Here is a 21,152-nt window from a genome sequence, read left to right as displayed (position 1 = left end):
AAAATATAACTTCAATGTTCAACAGACAGTGTTTATTTAAATCTCACATGGTTTTATAAATTGTAAAACATAACAAAATGTACCAAATGTAGCTTCCTCCAATGAAAGACATGAGGCACGAAGTCATGGTTAACCCTTTCCCCGCCAAACACGGAATTTTCCGGGTTTCCGTGTTTTAGGTGTTATACGGTAAGGAAGACCCCTCCGCATGTTTTGAAAGAGTACGCAACTCTTTGATCAAAGAAACAGACTGCGATCGTCTCAAACATGAAGAAGTGGAGTATTGAGAAGCTCAAAATATCAGACATAAACATGCCTTTTTCTCAGCTTTTTGTCTGAAATGTTGTTTTTTGACAAAACCTACCTCTGTTCAAGTCGCAATAAAAAAAGAACAAATGAAGATAAAATAAAATCGGATTTTTTGCCTAAAAGCAGAGGCCCACATCTTTATTTTGATATATAGCATCTTCATATATTCATGGAAGAAAATATTCTGCGGGCCATTAAATTTAGCGAAAATCATCAAAAACCCTGGCGGTGGCTGGCAACTTTTTTTTTTAAAAACGCTGGCAGGGAAAGAGTTAAAAGACCTCGTAGGTTGCCTGTCTCTTTTGAGGGGCTAAATCTTCCTTTATTTTTCTCCTCGTCTTCTTTCTTCTAGGGTTGTCTCCTTACATGTTTATTACTTTGTGTAGCTATCATTGGTTTATTTTCTGTCGTCTTTTTAGGCGCTTCGCTGAACAGGTGTTTTCTTAATTAGTTAATTAGAACACTAGCGAGGCGCTAAAAGGTCGCAACTTTTTAGCTCTGCTGTTAGCATGTAATTAATCCTACAATACCAACCAGAAGTGTACATAACGCTAAGCAACAAGTACATAATAGTACAGGGAATTAAAATGTCACGTAAAGGTGGCAAAAAAGACAAGAAAAAAGCACGAAACGAAGACGAACACTCTGAGGGTGAAGAAGTTAGCGACGCCATGACAACTATGGAAGACGGTCTTGACGAAGGAGAGGGTGAAGTAGCAACTTCAGGCGAAAATAATCGGGATATAATGAAAGCCATAATGTCTCTGAAAAGTGGCCTTTATAAGAAGATAGATGGTGTGCAAACAACAATTACGGAGGTAAGAAAGGAGATACAGGAATGCACAGGGCGCATAGCGCACGCGGAACAACGTATTTCTGATGCTGAAGACAACGTTAATGGGCTAATATCCAAAGTGAGCACATTGGAAAGCACCGTTAAAGCTCTTTCAAACAAAGTGGAAGATTTAGAATGTAGAAGCCGACGGAACAATGTGAGACTGGTGGGCCTACCGGAGAAAGCAGAGGGCCTGGACACGGTTACATTTCTTGAGAAGTGGATACCAGAGGTTTTGGGAATGGAACCGCGGGAGTCATTGGTAATCGAGCGGGCTCACAGAATCGGCACTCTGACAAATAACGATTCGCGCATGACACGTCCGAGGACACTGATTATGAAGTTCTTGAATTTCAAAGACAAGGAGCGAGTATTAAAGGCAGCCAGGATCAAAGGGAATGTTCTTTACAATAACGAACAAGTCCGCTTTCACCCAGACCTCTCCGCTGGTGTTCACAAGATGCAGCGCGACTATGATGACGTGCGAAAGAAGCTGCGAGACAAGGGTATTCATAAGCACAGAATCATCTTTCCAGCACGGCTCTTGCTGACACATGAGGAGAGGTCCTACACTTTCCAAACGCCGGCTGAAGTAGACAAATTTGTCCAGTCTCTTTGAAGGATCAAGGTAGACCTATATGGCAGAGGCTACTTTACCAGGAAAATGTGGCTAACGGCAATGGCTGCCTATAGGCTTTTATTGTTTTTACACAAGAGAAAGTGACAATTATTTTTTGCTTGCCCTTTTCCTTCAAATGGGACTGTCTTGGTTTCTTTTACACTCTCATGGCCAAAATAAGTTTATTTTCATGGATGCAAGGGAACATACGGACATGACTCGCATCCTAGACTACCGAAAAGTTTAAAATGACACATATGGGACGTACAACCCATCACATACCGGTACTCTACATGGCCAATAGTTGTATTATTTTATTTCTTTAATATTTTTGTCCTCCCTTCAGCGCAGTCCTCAGGTAACGTTGTGTTATTATCTGGTATGTGCGTAATCGTATAACCCTTTAATGGTTATGTTAACAAATGTTGCATTGTTCATTACAATAATATTGGTTGGTTAGTAGGTTGGTTTCTTTAATAGCAGAGAGAGCTAAAGAGAAGGAAATAACTAAAAGTGAGAGATAGACGGCTGCGCGGACCCGTCTCGGTCATAAGCGGTTGGTATAAGGTGTGTGGGTTTTTTTTTTTTTTTTTTTTACGGGTGTGTTGCTATCAATGTATTTTATTTTATCAAAACGAATCGTAAGGATATTTTATATAACTAATGTCCAGTAGTTTGAAGGTGAAATGTACCTCATGGAACTGTAGGGGTTTAAATAAAATCACAAAGGTTAAACAAGTGATGAACAGGATAAAATTCTTGCAATCAAAAATTATTTTCTTGCAAGAAACTCATCTAATGGCTGGGGATATTTCTAAAATAAGAAGAAGATGGCAGGGTCAAGTGTTGTCAGCTCCTTATACCACCCATGCTAGAGGAGTGATGATACTAATTCATAAATCTGTCCCACTACAAATAAAAAATATAATTAAGGACCCTGCTGGTAGATATATCATAATTCAGGGTATGTTAGTATTTGAAAATATAAATCTGATAAATGTGTATGGCCCAAATGATGATGACCCTAAATTCTATAATAATCTGTTTCTGACTGTCTCAAATCTTTCTGGGCAATACATAATAGCTGGCGACTTTAATTGCACGTTAGATCCAGTAAGAGATAGATCATCAGGCTTGGATAATACTCACACTAGTTCGAGGAAGACAATAAGCCATTTTATGAAAGAATTAAATTTGTTGGATATATGGAGGCATGGCAAGCCCAATGCAGTAGAATACTCCTGTTATTCCAGCACTTATAAAACTCATTCACGTATAGATTATTTTTTGGTCTCAGCACTACTTGTTTCAAAAATTGACAATTGTCAGTATAGTAGTATAGTAATATCTGACCATGCAGCTATTTCACTCACTTATACAGATACTAAACTTGTGAGTGATCCTCGAAATGGCGTCTTCAACCAGGATGGCTTACAGACCCCATATTTATAGATTTTTAGATAAACAAATTGACATGTACTTTGTATGTAATACTTCTCAAACGTCTGCTAGCATAAGATGGGAGGCATTTAAGGCCTTTCTTAGGGGTCAAATAATTAGCTTTACCAGCTCAAAAAAAAAAGAGTTCACATTTGGAAATAAAGACATTAGATGAGAAAATTAAAAAACTTGAAATAGATCTCTACAATAAGAAACCAAACTCTAACGATGTACATGTACAATTACTTCTACTTAGAGCAAATTACAATGAATTGTCAGCTAACAAAGCAGCAGTTAATTTAATGAGACTTAAACAATCCTTTTATGACCAAGGGGAAAAACCTGGGAAACTTTTAGCATGGCGCATTAAACAACAACAAACAGAAAGGTCTATTAACTACATCGAAGATCCAAACGGTAGAACCATAGTAGACCCTACAGAAATTAATGAGGCCTTCAGGGTATTTTATGAGAAACTGTATAGCTCTGAGGGTACTCGTAATCTCGATAAACAAACACTATTCCTGAACAACCTTAATATTCCTAGAATTTCAGAAAATGAAAGTAGAGCATTAGATGGAGAAATAACAAAATTAGAAATTGTAGAAGCAATTAGCTGTATGCAGGCTGGAAAAGCAGCAGGTCCAGATGGCATACCTATAGATATTTATAAAAAATTTCAGTCCAAATTAATTTCACCCCTGTTGGAAATGTTCCAGGAATCTTTTAGGAATGGCCTTCTCCCTACATCCATGAGGAGAGCCCTAATAACTTTACTCCCAAAACCAGGAAAACCTAACACAAAATGTGAAAACATGCTCCAATCAGCCTTTTAAACTCAGATACAAAAATACTTAGCAAAGTTCTTGCAAGAAGATTGGAGGGCCTACTACCTCTGGTGGTGGGAGAGGACCAAAATGGATTTATCCAAGGTAGACAGGGCTTTCATAATGTCAGACGAGTGCTCAATATTTTACATAACCAGAGAGGGGCAAAAGACACGGCTTTACTCTCTCTTGATGCAGAAAAGGCCTTTGACCGCGTCGAATGGCACTACTTATTTGAGGTGCTCACTCGTTTTGGCTTTGGGGATACTTTTTGTAAATGGGTTAGATTGCTTTGTACTGGGCTTTCCGCAGAAGTTTTGACCAATAATGTGGTCTCTAAACCTTTTAACATCTCTAGAAGTTGCCCGCAAGGAAGTCCCTTATCACCTTTATTATTTATCCTTGCAATAGAACCTTTTGCTATAAGGGTGAGGATGCATAGTGACATTTGTGGAATCCGAGAAAGTCACCTGGAACATAAAATAGCACTATTTGCAGATGACGTAATTTTGTTCCTGAAAAACCTGAGCAGATCTATCCCTGCACTCCTAGATCTCAATGAAACTTTTGGGAAAATTTCTGGATACAAAGTTAATCACTCAAAATCATCCATAATGTTACTTAATGAATCAGAGAGGGAAAATTGCCAGGATTATTCTTCTACCTTCACCTCAACAGATAATTTTACATATCTGGGTATAAAAATTGTCCCCGAGGTGAATAAGATTGCCCAGATAAATTATGACCCAATTCTGAAAGATGTTACTTCATCAATAGAACGTTGGACATCTTTACCTATCTCAATGATTGGCAGGATAAATATTATAAAAATGAATATACTCCCTAAATTTCTGTATTTGTTCCAGAATATTCCACTACCCCCTCCCTCATATTTATTTACTAGAATTAAGAAATTGTTTACCAACTTTATTTGGCAAAATAAGTGTCCCAGACTACGTCTAACTTTATTATACCTACCATTTGACCGAGGAGGCCTTAAATGTCCAAACATCCAATGGTATTACTGGGCAGCTCAGCTGCGTACAATTATGTTTTATTTTTCATCTGAAAGCCCTCCTGCTTGGTTGGATTTGGAATCTTGTTCTATTACACCAAGATTACCATTGCACCTATACCTGTATTCAGCAGACCACAAATACCTGAGAAAAAACACAGATAATCCTATCGTATTGAATATGATCAATATTTGGTTTAATTCATGTAAATATTTGAATTTTAACTCCTCCTTGTCACGTTTCAGTCCTATTTGGGGTAATACTAATTTCAAACCAGGGAAATGTGATGCAGGATTTCGGATATGGGCTGAAAAAGGGTTAAAGAAAGTGCAGGATTTGTACAGTGAAGATGAAGTACTTATGCCCTTTGCAGAAATATCAACCAAATATGCCATTCCAAAGACCCACTTTTTCAAATATCTTCAACTTAGAAGCTTTATATCATCATCTCAAAATCATTCATTAGACATACCGGCCATTTCCCCACTAGAAGCAGCAATTATAGGACATTGTTATGATAAGGGTTCAATTTCATCTTTGTATGACTTGTTTGTGTCTGGGTCAGATGAATCCTCAGAATCAAAACTAAGATTATGGAAAGAAGATATAGATGACGAAATATCCCTAGAGGATTGGAATGAGGCATGTAAGAAGGCGCAGATGCAGACAGTCAACACTAGCTTGAAACTCATACAGTACAAATGGCTGATGCGTACATACATAACTCCTGTCAAGTTGCACAAGTTTAACGATAACATTCCTGATACCTGTATAAAGTGTAATGAGGCAAGAGGTACATTGTACCACTGTATATGGGAATGTATGAAAGTGAAACCCTTTTGGCAAGGTATTATTGATATGATTGACCAAATATTATCAAAGAAACTACCACTGGATCCTAAGCTTTTTATCCTGGGTGTATATCCTACCAGCCCTCCCGTACAGAGCAGAGAGGTCAGATTCATAGACATGTGTATTTTACAAGCTAAACGTACAATTGCTCTTAATTGGAAAAATATCAATGAGCCAAGAATTGGAATGTGGATTAAAGAAATGGCGTTAAACATGTCAATGGAAAAGATAACGTACATTGTCAAAAATAAACAAAATACTTTTGAAGATGTCTGGAGACCTTTTACTAACTTCTTAAGGCATAATGTAAATGTTGGTAACCTGCTACAACAAGAACAAGTTCTGAGGGAATAGGGTAGCATCATGGTCTCCTAAATACACATGTGAAACACTCCTTACCTGATTTAGGTGTCTTTAAGAAAGGAAGCATCATCCTTTTTTTTTTTTTTTTTTTTTCTTTTTTTTTTTTTTTTTTTAATTATTATTGTACATTTTATTTATTTATCATTATTATATATTATTTTTATTTTATTTTATTTTTTTATTTTTTTTTATTGTATTTTCCTTTGGGGGTGGGAGGGAGAACAGGGTGAAAAAGGTTTACTGTGTTTTACATGATTGCTATTCATTATGTACAGTAATTTGATGTGATATGTAAACTGAAAAATGATTAAATATATTGTTCAAAAAAAAAAATTAGAACACTAGCGCCGCAATGAATAGTTCCGCCTCTATTACTATTATTTTGGTACTATTACTATAGGTACCAAAAAAAAACATAAACAGGATAAACAGCTATAATTTAAACTGCCTATGGGAGGCAGTTACACCAACCATAATTTTAAATGAAAAGAAAGCTGAAAGAAAAAAAAAAGAAAAAACAGCGGCCACACACAAACTACGCATTGTTATTTTTTCTTGCTGAAATGCTCATTGTTACACTTGCGTCTAATGGCCAGTAAAGTGCAAATAAATACACTTTTAAAAAATAAACAGAATTTTCACTTTAAGTATATTTTTCTAAAATATATTTTTAGATAACATACTAAAGTACAATTATTTTAAAGTGTGTTTAAAGTTGTTAGTATATTTGCAATATACAATTGAAAAAAGAGAATATATTTCAAATACAATAAAGCATACTTTTTTTTTTTCACTAGGGCGTGCATTAAAAGTCATTAAGAAAACACAGTTTCACAATGAATTAGACACCCTATGCCTTTGGGCATCATGCATTATGTCGAAGCTAACTAATAATACATTTTAAAAACACATACACACACAAAAACCAGAACATGAAATGACACATAATGCTCAAGCAAGCCTAATTTTAACTGCAGCATGACTGTTTGTGTAATAACATATCCCGAACAGACATTACAAAATCATAATTTTTCATATGAATCTATATATTTATCTAATAAAATGTGTGATTTAAATGTCGCTTGCAATACATTTCATTTCGTCAGGGTACACAGTTATGCTGCGTTCCATTCAAGTTATATGAGGGATATTCCTACTTGATATCTCCGATCATAAATGCATTCCATTCTCCGATTTTCGAAGACGACGATTAAGGAAACAAAACTGCAAAACTGCAATGCTCCCGTTAGCTTATCAGGGGTTTGAATCTCATTAGAGATGTCTCCTAGCAACCCAACTGATAAACAATGCTGCAACGCTAGCATTTGTGCTAGGTGTACGATTATCAAAAGAGATTATAAAGTTTTATACACCTGTTTCTGCAGGCGTATGTTAAACAAGCTTTAATACAATGTAATGTGGAAACAAACTAATTTATCAATATTAAAGAATAAAGTGACATGTTATCACTTTCTTTGTATATCTCCCTCAGTGTCGACATGTTTGTGTGACATCATGCACCTGCATCTCGGAGAAATCAGAATTGTGAATTTCTGCACGGGCCTAAAAGTTGTAATTCTGACTTCAAGATTCATTCCATTGCACTTTTCCTAGCAGTAAATTGGAAAATCCGATTATCCGGGTTGAATGGAATGCAACACTACTTTTCATAACTTGATCCGAAACTGAATCAATCAGCCTAATTTACACTTAGAAACTCCTGATGTTATTACTATGCAAAAAGCACTTATCAATTTACTTACAGTGAAAATCAGTCCTCCTTTCCTGTTTATTAAATTAAGCAATCTCATGGTCATGCAGGACATCTCAGGTTTGTAAATCCATAAGGATCTTTTTCTCAATGGCGAAAGCGGCATTAATGAGAGTCAACTTGTCAGACAGATCTGACGTTCGCCTTCAAATTACGTCACTTAAAGCGTGATTGCGTCAGTCAAGGCCAGCTAGAATGCCTTGACCAGGACCAGAGCCATATAGAGAGAGAGTTGCGACAACTCCATTGACTCCAATGGAACGTTTTTTTTTTACAGCAATGGCGGCTTGTGGAGCCTCTCAATAGTTCCCAGAAGTAGCAGCAAACACATGCAGCAGAACAAACCGTTTGCGATGCACTTTTAAAAGGTGAAACGTTTAAAGAATAATATTATCTTATTCTGTATATTATCAGTACATCTAAATAAAAATAACTTGTAAATTAAAACCTTATAGTTGAGTATTACTCATTAAATTAGGAGATATGTTATCGGATAACTAACAGATTAGGCAAGGATTGGAGCTGGATAAAGTATTGTATTTTAAAATGTAATTTACTCCTGTGATGCCAAGCTGAATTTTCAGCCTCATTACTTTTGAACGGCAGTTTATATACGAGTATGCTTAAGTTGTTTTAAAGCTGAATATATTGTGTATATGAATAAGTATTGTAAGAATTATACATTAGATATATAGTATTTATAATACATAAATAATTATATTACTATATGTCAACAATAAGCTTCATTTCACTAAATTTTACATTTACGTAACTGCTGCTAATAGTTAATAGTTGACCCATTGTGTGGTGCAAGCTGGAAATCACCTGTCACCAGCCTGTCTCTGTACTATCTGAAAAGTAATAAATATGACATTAGTTACCATGAGATTAGTGAAAACAATGAACATGAGGTAACATAAAAAGGCAACAGAAACCCTAGCCTGAAATAAGTTGAGGCAAATAACGGTAGCTGAACACTAATCCTCAAATATTAGCTGATTTGATCTTTAAAAAAACAACATCGCTGTAACAACATACTCATGCTACATACATATGTCGGTGTGTTACATAAATATATAAAATAAACACATTTATTGACTACTAATTAACAGAAATCGCAGTTCTGTCACTCTACTCTAACAGTTTGAAATGCCCGCCAAAGCACTTCCTGGAACTATCTGAAGTCTACGTGAATCACGTGACGATCAAGCATTTAGAACTTCCGTTGTCGCAACTCTCTCTCTATATGGCTCTGACCAGGACATATCCTTAAGATCACACCCACCAAGAATAAATAAATCTTATTGGCTGATGATCTGACAATCTGACTATAGTTGCTCATTCACTTGCACTGTTGACAGATCTGTGGAAATTCTGACGGCCTGAGGGGGTGGAGCTCAGACTCACGCACTGCTTTGGTCATGCCATTTGTGAAACAGTTGTCACACTTTGCTTGTAAGCACCAAGGAATTAATTCTAACAGGATAAACTTGACATTTTTCTCTATTTGTTTGTAGATTAATTAAGAGTGGAAAGTGATTAGGCAAAAAGGTGATTCAGAATGAAAGGATGAAAAATATTTATTTATCTGTCATGTGAGGCCAGCAGAAAAGGCTTTGCTGGACCTGAGAATTCGCCACTGGCTGCACTTTGTGGGTAGCACTCTTAAAATAGTTCATGGTTTTTGTCACAAACACCTAACTCTATCTGTCTCTGCTCTTTGCTCCAAAGCTGTCACTTAGATCAATCTTATATGCTGCACATTTTGCGCAGTTAAATTTACAAAAGGCCAGATATAGACATTTGTATCCCTGTATCTTGAGAAGCATTTCTGGCAACCCCTGGTTATTTAAAAACAAATTTTAAGACATGTTAAACTCTAATCCGCATTTTAAATGTGGATCTTGTATTTCATACCACATCACAAAAATCTGGTGTGGCAGAAACCTATGGACTAAAATAATTTCTCTGTAATAACAAGGGTGATATTCGTCAACATTCTCAGAGGGGATATATAGGCCAGCAGTCCGTACACCAAAGTGGGACTCAGGTATAAGGCCAGCCTTTTCCAAACACATTCCCATGTAAACATCATCAATGGGAAGCAAAGTAATCGAGTGAGACATATTGTAGATAGTTCTGGCTGTAAAACCAGACAGAAGAAAGCCTCCACCACCACAGTACGGAGGGTATCTATCAGACTCCTGTACCTGAACTGGGACATAGTATTTACTTGCAGGGTGCCTTATAGGTCCAACGTTCTGGATAAGGTGCCCTATAAACAGATGTTTGCTTCCATCATTGCCCTCTTGACCTTGAAGGTACTCAATGATGTTAAACGTGTTGGCAAAAATGTCATCATCACCATTTAAAAGAAACCTGGCTTGTGGGCACCATTTATCCATCCACTGTAAGAACAGGATCTGCTTTAGTGTGAGGTTAAAGAATGAATCATTGAAGTCCCACTGTAAAATGTCTTGGTTCTCACGGTTCTCAATCTTCACAAGCTTATTAAACCTGATCTTTTCAAAGCCAGTTCCAGTGGTTCCAATAAGGAAGATTCGACGGATCCACACACCATTGTGCTGTTGTTCCTTAGCCCAAGTTTTCCGCAGAACCTCTCGTCGTTCATAATTCTCTGGAGAGCTCTTGATGACAAGTAGAAGGAAGACATCCGCAGAGTTCTGGGGCCCTCCACACTTTTTAGGGACATCTAGAAGCATGGGAAACTCCCTACAGTGGCGGTAAAGCAAGAAGTCTTGGATATTATATGGCAATGTAGAAAATCCATCCACATTAGAAGCAGACTCACTCCGCACACATCTTGGGGACAAAGGCTGGAGATCTGTTGATTTGGGCAAATTAATGTGTTGATGGAGAATTTCATATGTATCTCTGCTGAACGTTTTCACATCATCTGTCGCATCTTCAAGTTCGTTATTGTTCATGATTATGACCAGGCATAAAACACCTGTCAGAAGTACAGCAAGCATCTCCAGATCTCGTTTTCTCATCTTCGCACCTGTTTAATGAGACACAGTTCACAGGATTGATAGTCAAACACAAAAGTTCACTCTACAATAGACAAATAAAAAGACCTAAACATCAGACATAGTCAGCAAGCCAATCCTTAATTTTGTGGCTATCCAAACATAATTTTACTTTTATTTTGGGTATTTTAATTTTAATTCTCTTTCTAGCAAATTTTAATTGAAATGCTTTATTTTCTCTACCAGAAAATGCACATTTATTAAAGGAATATCTTGTTTTGGTCAAATTATAAGGTAGCACTGTATGTGTACATCCCCGGGTAGGCAATCCCAGGATGCATTGTAAAGAACTCAGTAGAAAAATAAATCCAAGATGGCGGACAAAGTTTTTGAAATTTTGATTCTAAATATAGGCCTACTTATAATATATTCAATACTGAAAAATATTGATAAAAAATTAGGGCTCTCGATTTAACGTGTTAATTCAGTGCGATTAATTTTTCAAAAAATAACGCCTTAAAAAATTAATGCATTTAATCTATGTCCTAAACTATGTATAATTATATATTGATATAAATATATATAATCATTATATATTGAATTATTGTTATATGATGCGCTTTCTCAGCAAATATTTGTATATGCGATTAATCGTGATTAATTAATCAGGACACCATGTATTTAATTTGATTAAAAATTGTAATCGATTGACAGCCTTATAAAAAATTGTTTGAAGGTGCAATATGTAACAATTTACATGTAATATTGGCCTTTTTTCCCCAATGTGTGTATGTAACGCAACTTAAAAAATGTGTCCTTCCTGGACTTCCTAGGTTGCCTATTAAAGCCTGTAGACTGATTTTCATGTGAAGGGAGAGGGTCGCTTTTGCAGGGAAAATCCAAAGGATGTGACATTTATGCGCGCTCCCGAGAGCCTTTCCTCATTGCTTCTCTTCTGCTATTCAACAGCGACAATAAACTGCAACACTAGGTAACATTATCTTAGATATGGAATCCAACAAATGTCCAGCTCCCAGCACACCACTGACTACACAAACTCTAAGCAAAAAAAAACAAAAAACATTTATCTACTCAATCCCATCTGGCTAAGCGGGAACATGATCGTGGTCGAGCGAAAACTAGAGTGAACATTGGCAGGGTATTTGATTCCTGGTGGGACCTTTATTCGGTTTTGGGGATCAAAACAGACCCTGAATTGGCATTCTTCTTATTGGACAGGTAAGCTTTCATAACTGCAAAGCATGTGAAATATAGTGTCATAAGGATTGATCTGTGTAATTGTATTAATCTTGATCTTGCCTGCACAGTAACTGTCATAAACAATGTTAATCTGTATTTATTCAGCAAGGTAAACTACAATAACACATTAAATGAATGCTGGACAATGTTCAAGATAATGCAAAAATACCCATTCATTAGTGTAATGTAACTTGGTTATACAGAATATATATACATTCTATTATTATAAAACAACAGCACATCGATATATTAAAATGTCAGTTGTGATGGATACAGAATTGTGTCAACATATTAATATATGCTCAGCTACTGTTCGGACACTCTTGCTTACTGCTCCGCGCTTTGCTCTATCGCTTTTATATTTTCATATTTTATCTCCTTTTATCAACTAATTTTAACTTAAACATCAGCACAGTGCTCAACAGCTTGGACTACTACAAAAAAAAAAAAAAAAAAGCAGAATTCTTTTATCCGACCAGCCTCCCACTGAAAGTTTTCATTCCAGGGAAGGGAAAACACAACTGCCTACATTCAAAAGTATAAGAGAAAATGCCTTTTATGGAATCTACATGCTGCACTAACTGCCACAGACTTTTACAAAGGATTGCAGTTCTTGAAACAAAGTTATTTACAGGACCACCAAACCAGACGGAACACACAACAGAGCTTCGTCATGGACGCCCTCAGCATACAGCCAGTGAGTCCCATGAATCTAGTGCTCCTCGACAGGCCATACTGAGTGTAGAGAAACAAGCCGATAGACTTACAAATCGATGGCAAAAACAGGGAGCGAGACCAAAAGGCACTCGAGACATCAGATTGTAACGAGCATCTCATATTGCCGCAGTAGCATCCTCTACCCCAGATACGGCTCTGACAAGGATTGCAAACACTGGTTTCCTACCACCGCCTATACATCTTGAGAACAGATTTGAAGTATTAATGAATGAGGAATCCCCAAACGTGATGAATGTGATCGAACACAGACTGAATCAGCCAGTGGCTAACACTGATGCCAGCTGGCGCTCAAGGTCAAGCAGACACCGGCATTCAGCTCAGAGCGCAGCCGGGCCCAGGACTCTGATAGTGGGTGACTCCATAATCAGAAACATTAGCAGCAGGGATATAACTACATGCTGCCTACCACAAGCAACAACCTCGGATGTAAACAGGGAACTTCAGAACATTCTGATGAAACATAAGACTGCAAATCGACTCATCATTCATGTGGGGAAGAATGATATTCATAAAGAGCAGTCAGAACTCCTTAAGAAGGATTTCAATGAACTTTTTGAAACACTTAAAAGACTGAAAGTTCAAACATTCATCAGTGGACCACTTCCAGCAAGAGGAACAAACAGGTTTTCACAGTTGCTTGGGCTTAATACATGGCTGCAAAAAACCTGCAATATAAAAGGAGTTAACTTCATTGACAACTTCAATCTTTTCTGGAGTCAGAGGCAACTGTTTCGACAGGATGGCCACCACCCAAACAAACTTGGTTCAAGAGTGCTAAAGGATCTACTTCTCCCTCAGTCATCCTTCTGCAGTGTGTGCCAATCCACTCAATCTGAATGGCACACACACACCTGGACACAGTATGAATGACCACAGGACTTCACTTCAGGACCTGAATGGACATACAGTTGACAAATCACACAAGGACAATGATAACACCACTCAGCCACAACAATTTCTGCTCATGGACACAATCTCATCTGAGCCCTGCCCACAATGTTCACCACAGACAGACTGTGACATATCAGAACTGCTCCAAGATTCAGCACCCAAGGACGACTTTCTGGAAAACACCCAGGGAAACCAGGACAGCATATTACAGCCTCCTATAACACCAGAGCAACAGCCCCTCTCACCAGACACATTATCCCTCTCTCCAGCATCTCCACATCTGTGCTTCTCAGAGAAAATGGAAGAACTGGTGTATGCTGGAACCAAACTATCCCACTCTTTTGCTGCAAGCCCCCAGATATCAAGCAAAAAACGTCAGGCCCCTCAAACACCTGCGGCCCAGCTCGCCCTCCCCCTCCTCCTGTGAGAGCTCTTCGACCTCTGCCACAACGCCAGGGCTCACACCCTCCTCCATCTGCTCGAGGTGAACCAAAAACAACTGATACCAGCTCTCAGTGATATGTGTTGGGTCCCCGCTATGATTACAGTAACTTTCTCAAATGTTTACAAAACAAGCGGGAACCCAGTGTGCCTGTATCTTTCTCTATTGCTGTTCGACTACATGATAGAAAGTCTAAGGCCTTCAAAAGCCGTTCAGCAAAAACCATCTAATATGGTGCCTATTACACGCCAAACTAAGATTGCTGAGGGGACAAAAACTGTTAAGTTAGCAATTTTAAACATCCGCTCACTTAAAAATAAATCACTTCTAGTCAACGACTTAATAAGCACATACAACCTGGATTTTATGTTTCTAAGTGAAACTTGGCTAGAAGACAGCTGTAGTGCAACAGTCCTTAATGAAACATCCCCTCCTAACTTTACTTATTTGAGTGTCTGCAGAGAAGGTAGGAGAGGTGGGGGTTTAGCTGCTCTTTTTAAAGATGTCTATCAATGTAAGCAAATATCATTTGGGAATTACCTGTCTTTCGAATATCTGGGTAGTGTGTTAAAAGCTGCTCCACGCATTTTACTTATCATTATTTACAGGCCTCCAAAATACTCTCCAGCCTTCGCTGAGGACTTTACAGAACTGTTATCAACAATTACCTCAGAGTTTGACTGTTTTGCCATTGCTGGAGACTTTAACGTTCATATAGATAATGCAGAAAACAATATGACAAAAGAAATCATAACTGTTTTAAAAACTTTTGATCTGACTCAGCATGTATATGGACCCACACACAATCATGGACACACTGATTTACTTATCAGTAAGGGTCTAAACATTTCATCGATTGTTATTAAGGATGTAGCACTGTCTGATCATTTCTGTATTTTCTTTGATATATTGATCTCTCCTGCCATTGAAGCTAGATCTGTGTCTGTCAAGAAGAGATGCCTAAATGAGAACACAAGTGTACTATTTATGAAGGCTATATCTTTAACACCAAGTATATCTGCTGACTCTGTTGATTTTCTCCTTGATTCTTTTAACTCAAAAGTTAAAAGTGTAATTGATGATATTGCTCCTGTGAAAGTCAGGAAGAAGAGTGGCAGACAAAAAGCACCTTGGAGAAACTCAACAGCAGTGCAAAATATGAAAAGACAATGCAGAAAAGCAGAGCGCATGTGGCGGAAGACAAAACTTGTAGTCCATTATAACATCTACAAAGACAGCATCCATGCTTTTAATATGGAACTAGGCAAAGCTAGACAGACTTTCTTCTCGAATATTATAAACAGCAACTTAAACAACACACGCACTCTTTTTGCGACTGTAGAGAGACTGACAAACCCCCCAAGCCAGATTCCCAGTGAAATGCTCTCAGACAGCAAGTGCAGTGAGTTTGCTTCTTTCTTCTCTGAAAAAATCAATAATATCAGAAAGGTGATCAGCACATCCTTGAGTTGTGCTGGGGTCAGACAAATCAAACCACAACCTGAGAAAGTAGTTACTATGTCTGATTTCAAAGAAATTGATGACAAAATTTTGGAAGAAACTGTACAGCACCGTAAAACATCAACCTGCGCCCTTGATGCACTTCCCACATCTTTTTTCAAAAGTGTGTTCAACTGTTTAGTAGCAGATCTCCTAGAAGTGATAAACTCCTCACTTCTCTCTGGGAGTTTTCCAAAGACCCTGAAAACTGCAGTTGTCAAGCCCCTCTTGAAAAAGAGCAATCTGGATAAGACCATATTAAGCAACTATAGACCGATCTCAAATCTTCCTTTCATAGGCAAGATTATTGAAAAAGTTGTCTTCAATCAGCTGAACAAATTCTTGAACTCAAATGGATACTTTGACAATTTTCAATCTGGTTTCCGATCGCATCACAGCACAGAGACAGCGCTCATAAAGATAATAAACGATATTCGCTTAAATACTGATACAGGCAAATTATCAGTACTGGTACTACTCGACCTCAGTGCTGCATTTGACACTGTCGATCACAACATACTTCTTGACAGGCTGGAAAACTGGGTGGGGCTTTCTGGGATGTCCTAAAATGGTTCAAGTCATACTTAGAAGGGAGAGGTTATTATGTGGTATAGGAGACCATAAGTCTGAGTGGACGTCCATGACATGCGGAGTCCCTCAAGGCTCAATTCTTGCGCCACTCCTGTTCAACCTGTATATGCTCCCAATGAGCCAAATAATGAGAAAGAACCAAATTGCTTACCACAGCTATGCAGACGACACACAGATCTACTTAGCCCTATCACCTAACGATTACAGCCCCATTGACTCCCTGTGCCAATGCATTGATGAAGTTAACAGTTGGATGTGCCAAAACTTTCTTCAGTTAAACAAAGACAAAACTGAAGTCATTGTGTTTGGAAACAAAGATGAAGTTCTCAAGGTGAATGCATACCTTGACGCTAGGGGTCAAACAACTAAAAATCAAGTGAGGAATCTTGGTTTGTCTCTAGAGTCAGACCTTAGTTTCAGTAGTCATGTCAAAGCAATAACTAAATCAGCATACTATCATCTGAAAAATATTGCAAGAATTAGATGCATTGTTTCCAGTCAAGACCTAGAGAAACTTGTGCATGCTTTCATCACCAGCAGGGTGGATTATTGTAATGGACTCCTCACTGGCCTTCCCAAAAAGACCATAAGACATTTGCAGCTCATACAGAACGCTGCTGCCAGGATTCTGAGCAGAACCTGAAAATATGAACATATCACACCAGTCCTCAGGTCTTTACACTGGCTCCCAGTTACATTTAGGATTGATTTTAAAGTATTATTAAATCACTCAATGGGCTAGGACCTCAATATATTGCAGATATGCTCACTGAATATAAACCCAACAGATCACTCAGATCATTAGGATGACATCAGCTAGAAATACCAAGGGTTCACTCTAAGCAAGGAGAGTCTGCTTTTAGCTATTATGGCAGCCGCAGCTGGAACCAGCTTCCAGAAGAGATCAGATGTGCTCCTACAGTAGTCACATTCAAATCCAGACTCAAAACACATCTGTTTAGCTGTGCATTTACTGAATGAGCACTGTGCCACTGTGTGTCCGACTGTTTGTACTGGATTTTATTTTATTTTATATTCTAAACTGTTTCAATTATTCTTATTTATTTGTTTTATTCTTTATTTTAATCTCTTCTATGTAAAGCACTTTGAATTACCATTGTGTATGAAATGTGCTATATAAATAAACTCGCCTTGCCTTGCCTTGCCTAATAATGTACAGTCTATTTAATAAACAGCTACTGTCATCAGCCACCAAATTTAGCTAACATCTACTGATAAAGCAGGCTAGCTAGCAAACGCCGACATAGGCTATTGTATAAATGCAGTCAATGATTCATTCAAAGAAAAGTGATTACTTCAAACTACAGTCCTGCATAGTCAGACCTATATCCACACTTTGTTTTAGCCTTATTTGAGCACTGGGGAGTCAAATATAATATACAGTCTCAAAGTTTGTTGTAAAACAATCATAACTGTAATTTAATTATGCTACCTCATTTATCAGCATATTGTCCTTGAATCATGATCAGTCTCTTTGTATGTTACCTCATTGTTTAGGTCTGTGCTCCCGTCCCTATGGAGGAAGTGCGAGCATGAGCAACAGGTAGATGGCTGCAGTTCACTTAACGGCCACAGGTGTAATTATTAACAAGGGGTTCTGAATCTTACATAGAAAATGTACTATTTTTCCAAAATGTGTGTGTTCTATGCTCAGAGTATTGCATCATTCCACGCACGTCACATGTATTTAAAATGGTTGAGAGTTGAGTCTCTTGTGCGCTGCGCATGTAGAGCGCTATTTGATTGACACGTGTAGTGTTCTAAATCTTATGAGGCTCTTATGAGGCTCAGAGAGGCAGCTCACATAGGATGGTAAATGGTCTGCACTTTTATAGCGCCTTTTTGTAACCTTAGCGGTTATCAAAGCGCTTTACACTGTGTCCCATTCAACCATTCACACACATAGCCTAGGCTACTCATACACCAATGACGCCAGAGCTGCCATGCCAGGTGTTAGTCTGCCATTGGGAGCAACTTGGGGTTCAGCGTCTTGCCCAAGGACACTTCGGCATGTGGTGTCATGTGGGCCAGTAATCGAACTGCTTAGTGGCCGAACCGATCTACCACCTGAGTCACAGCTGCCCATATGCTGTCATAGAAGACGGTTGCCTATGTAGACAGGATACAGAGAGGCAGCTCACATGTTTTTGGAACAGACCCATAGTCTCTGACATTAAAGCATTAAAACATCATTCTATAGGTGTTGTCAAGTCATTTTTATTTGTATAGCGCACACATCCTTTCAAAGCAGCTTTACACAAAACCATGCTTTAACAGAAAATGAAACTGTAAATGTCATGCCATATATGACAATATATCAAACTATAATTCCAAAAGGTGCGTGCGTAAATTCTCTCTCTCTCTCTCTCTCTCTCTCTCTCTCTCTCTCTCTCTCTCTCTCTCTCTCTCTCTCTCTCTCTCGTGCAGCTGTCAGCAGTGTCATAAGTGTAAGCGCGTGCAGCGAGGAAGCGCTTTATAGTTACTGAACTAAAGATGTTACAGGTGTATAAACCTTTATAAACCTCTTAAATCCCAAATGAAAATTGCGTTAAACCGCGTCTTCGTAAGCAAGCGACGCGATAAAACTATCGTTTCTGTTTATAATCAACAAAGCTGTTTACATTGCAAACGCTGTAGATTTGCTGCCTTTCATATCTGGTCGCTCCTTCATGAGTCATAAATAATGATAAATAAGGCAGAAATAGCAAAAATGCTTTGTGTAGTACCAGTTGCATGGTTAAGAGAGACACTTAAACACCCCTTACATTTTCCAGCTCAATCTCCCATCAAGGGTCAGAAATTGATAGGGACTCTGATGAGCAAAACAAACAAACCAAAAAAATCCCCTGCAATCTGATAGTTCCAAATAGGATATGTTGCGATTTTCATTTTAGTTTCGCTGGACATTATTTGTTTCTTGCTGTCGGATGTTGCCATGTTAGTTGGCGGATGCTCGTGCAATAAACGCGCTAAATTACCAAATTAATAAAATTTTTCAATGTATGCCTAATTAATAATAATATTAACAAAAATAATATATGGATGTGTTAAATCCTTTTTTTTTAAATCCCCTTTGAAAAGGTTAAAAATGCCCCTCATTTGAACAATGAAAGGGGAGTATCCCCCACACCCCTGATCTAGATGAACAGGTGTTTCAGGTCATACATGTTAGCCTACTATACACAGAAAAAGAGCCATGTTTTTGTTTTTAAATCAGGCATATCTAAGGCGTTGTTTTGTTTGGAAAAGACTAACTTTAAGAATCTTCTTCAGTCTTTTAATCTGATAAGCTACTTGTTATACTTGTAAATGGTCCTTAGAAAAGCTCCTCACATAACACTAGACAGCATCATTTTTCATAATGGGAGCGAAATGTTTTTGTCGCGCCGCGCCGCTCGCTCGCTCGCTTCTATAGTGGATCGGGTAGGCTATTAGACATTCAGCAAAATAGGCTATATCAATCTGTGTTCCACACAAGAAAGAAAAATTACAAGTGGGCATGATGACAGAATTTTGATTTTTGGGTAAACTCTTAAAACAGTAAAAAAAGAAAAGAAAAAAAAAGCAGCATAGGCCTATATATAGGGCCTATATATACCTTCAAGATAGCTTGAGAAAATGCGACAAAAATTGCAACGAGAAGTTGTGTCAAAACGGAACACTTCATTTGTAATTCTTTACTTTAAGTGTCGAATTGTTCGTGCCATTTTTAATTATTATGCAACAGTGTTCCAAAAATCGTATCTCTGTAAACGTAATAACAACGTTCTGCCTATTAATGGAAATCATGCAACCGTTGTTATAATCAATTTCTGTGATTTATAAACACGCCTCCAAAAATAAACACAATAAAATAATAATCCAATAAAATCAACCAAGAAAAAATTCGTCTGTAACCAACAGTGTAAACAGAGTGCAGTGCATTCATAATCAGACCGATCTTAACGCGTTTCCAAATAGGGAACAGTAGGTTATCACATTGCATTTGTCACAAACACAAAACTCATTCTCTCAGAAAAGTCGAAAAAAGTTACAATGCACAAAAGTCCCCGAAATGTCTGTTTTTGGTCTTTTGATCTGGAAAGCATCGCAATTTAGAAATAATCTAAACATTCCAAATCATAAACGTCCCAAAGACTGCTGAATGTCTAGACAACTGAGAGGAAACAGATACAATAGATCTAATAGACGTAAAGCTTGCAGATGAGCAAACAACGCAAAATAGACATCTTCCACATAATCACACATCTAATAGACGTCTGGGAGGGTTAATATGACATAGGCTACTATGAATAAGTAACTAAGTGAAAAAAAAAATTGTCCTAAATTTCTTTAAAGAGAGAACATTTAGCGGTCTCACCCATTCGTAAATTCATCTCCTCTTGGATTAAATTCACACAGGAATATGTTGATGTCTTGTTCAAATCGAAATGCAGTAGCCTAAGCTTCACTAACCATCCCGCCCTGTATTCACAGCTAAACCCTCCTAATGAGGAAATTCACTTGTGGTTCAACTTCACGCAAATAGACAGAGGATGAATCGATTTCAACTTACTGTGTTGCAAACCTTGCAGCAGGGCCATCCCGTGGCATAGGTCATAGGCATTTGCATAGTGCGCAAAATGACAGTGGCTGCATTCCACTTCACAATTAACACCCACTAACTCCCCTAGAGCACTCCCCCTTA

At 37.9% G+C, this 21,152-nt stretch overlaps 1 protein-coding gene across 2 annotated transcripts; it reads right to left on the bottom strand.

The window, feature by feature from the left end:
* Nucleotides 1-6,970: 6,970 nt before the first annotated feature.
* On the bottom strand, nt 6,971-21,130 carry LOC127630980 (N-acetyllactosaminide beta-1,3-N-acetylglucosaminyltransferase 3-like). 2 transcript variants are annotated; one of them, XM_052108910.1, is made up of 2 exons: nt 21,021-21,130; nt 6,971-11,054 (listed from the first exon to the last, which is right to left on the bottom strand). In XM_052108910.1, the coding sequence occupies exons 1-2, from the start codon at nt 21,046-21,048 to the stop codon at nt 9,895-9,897; spliced, it is 1,188 nt and encodes a 395-aa protein (XP_051964870.1). In that variant the 5' UTR covers nt 21,049-21,130; the 3' UTR covers nt 6,971-9,894. The 2 variants fall into 2 exon arrangements, with proteins under 2 accessions (XP_051964870.1, XP_051964871.1); XM_052108911.1 differs by lacking the exon at nt 21,021-21,130 and adding an exon at nt 20,826-21,005.
* Nucleotides 21,131-21,152: the final 22 nt, after the last annotated feature.

This window comes from Xyrauchen texanus, chromosome 37 (assembly GCF_025860055.1).
Source record: "Xyrauchen texanus isolate HMW12.3.18 chromosome 37, RBS_HiC_50CHRs, whole genome shotgun sequence".
In the NCBI taxonomy this organism is placed as follows: Eukaryota; Metazoa; Chordata; class Actinopteri; order Cypriniformes; family Catostomidae; genus Xyrauchen; species Xyrauchen texanus.
Note: the sequence above shows the minus strand (reverse complement) of the source record. Positions and strands in the feature narration are given on the sequence as shown.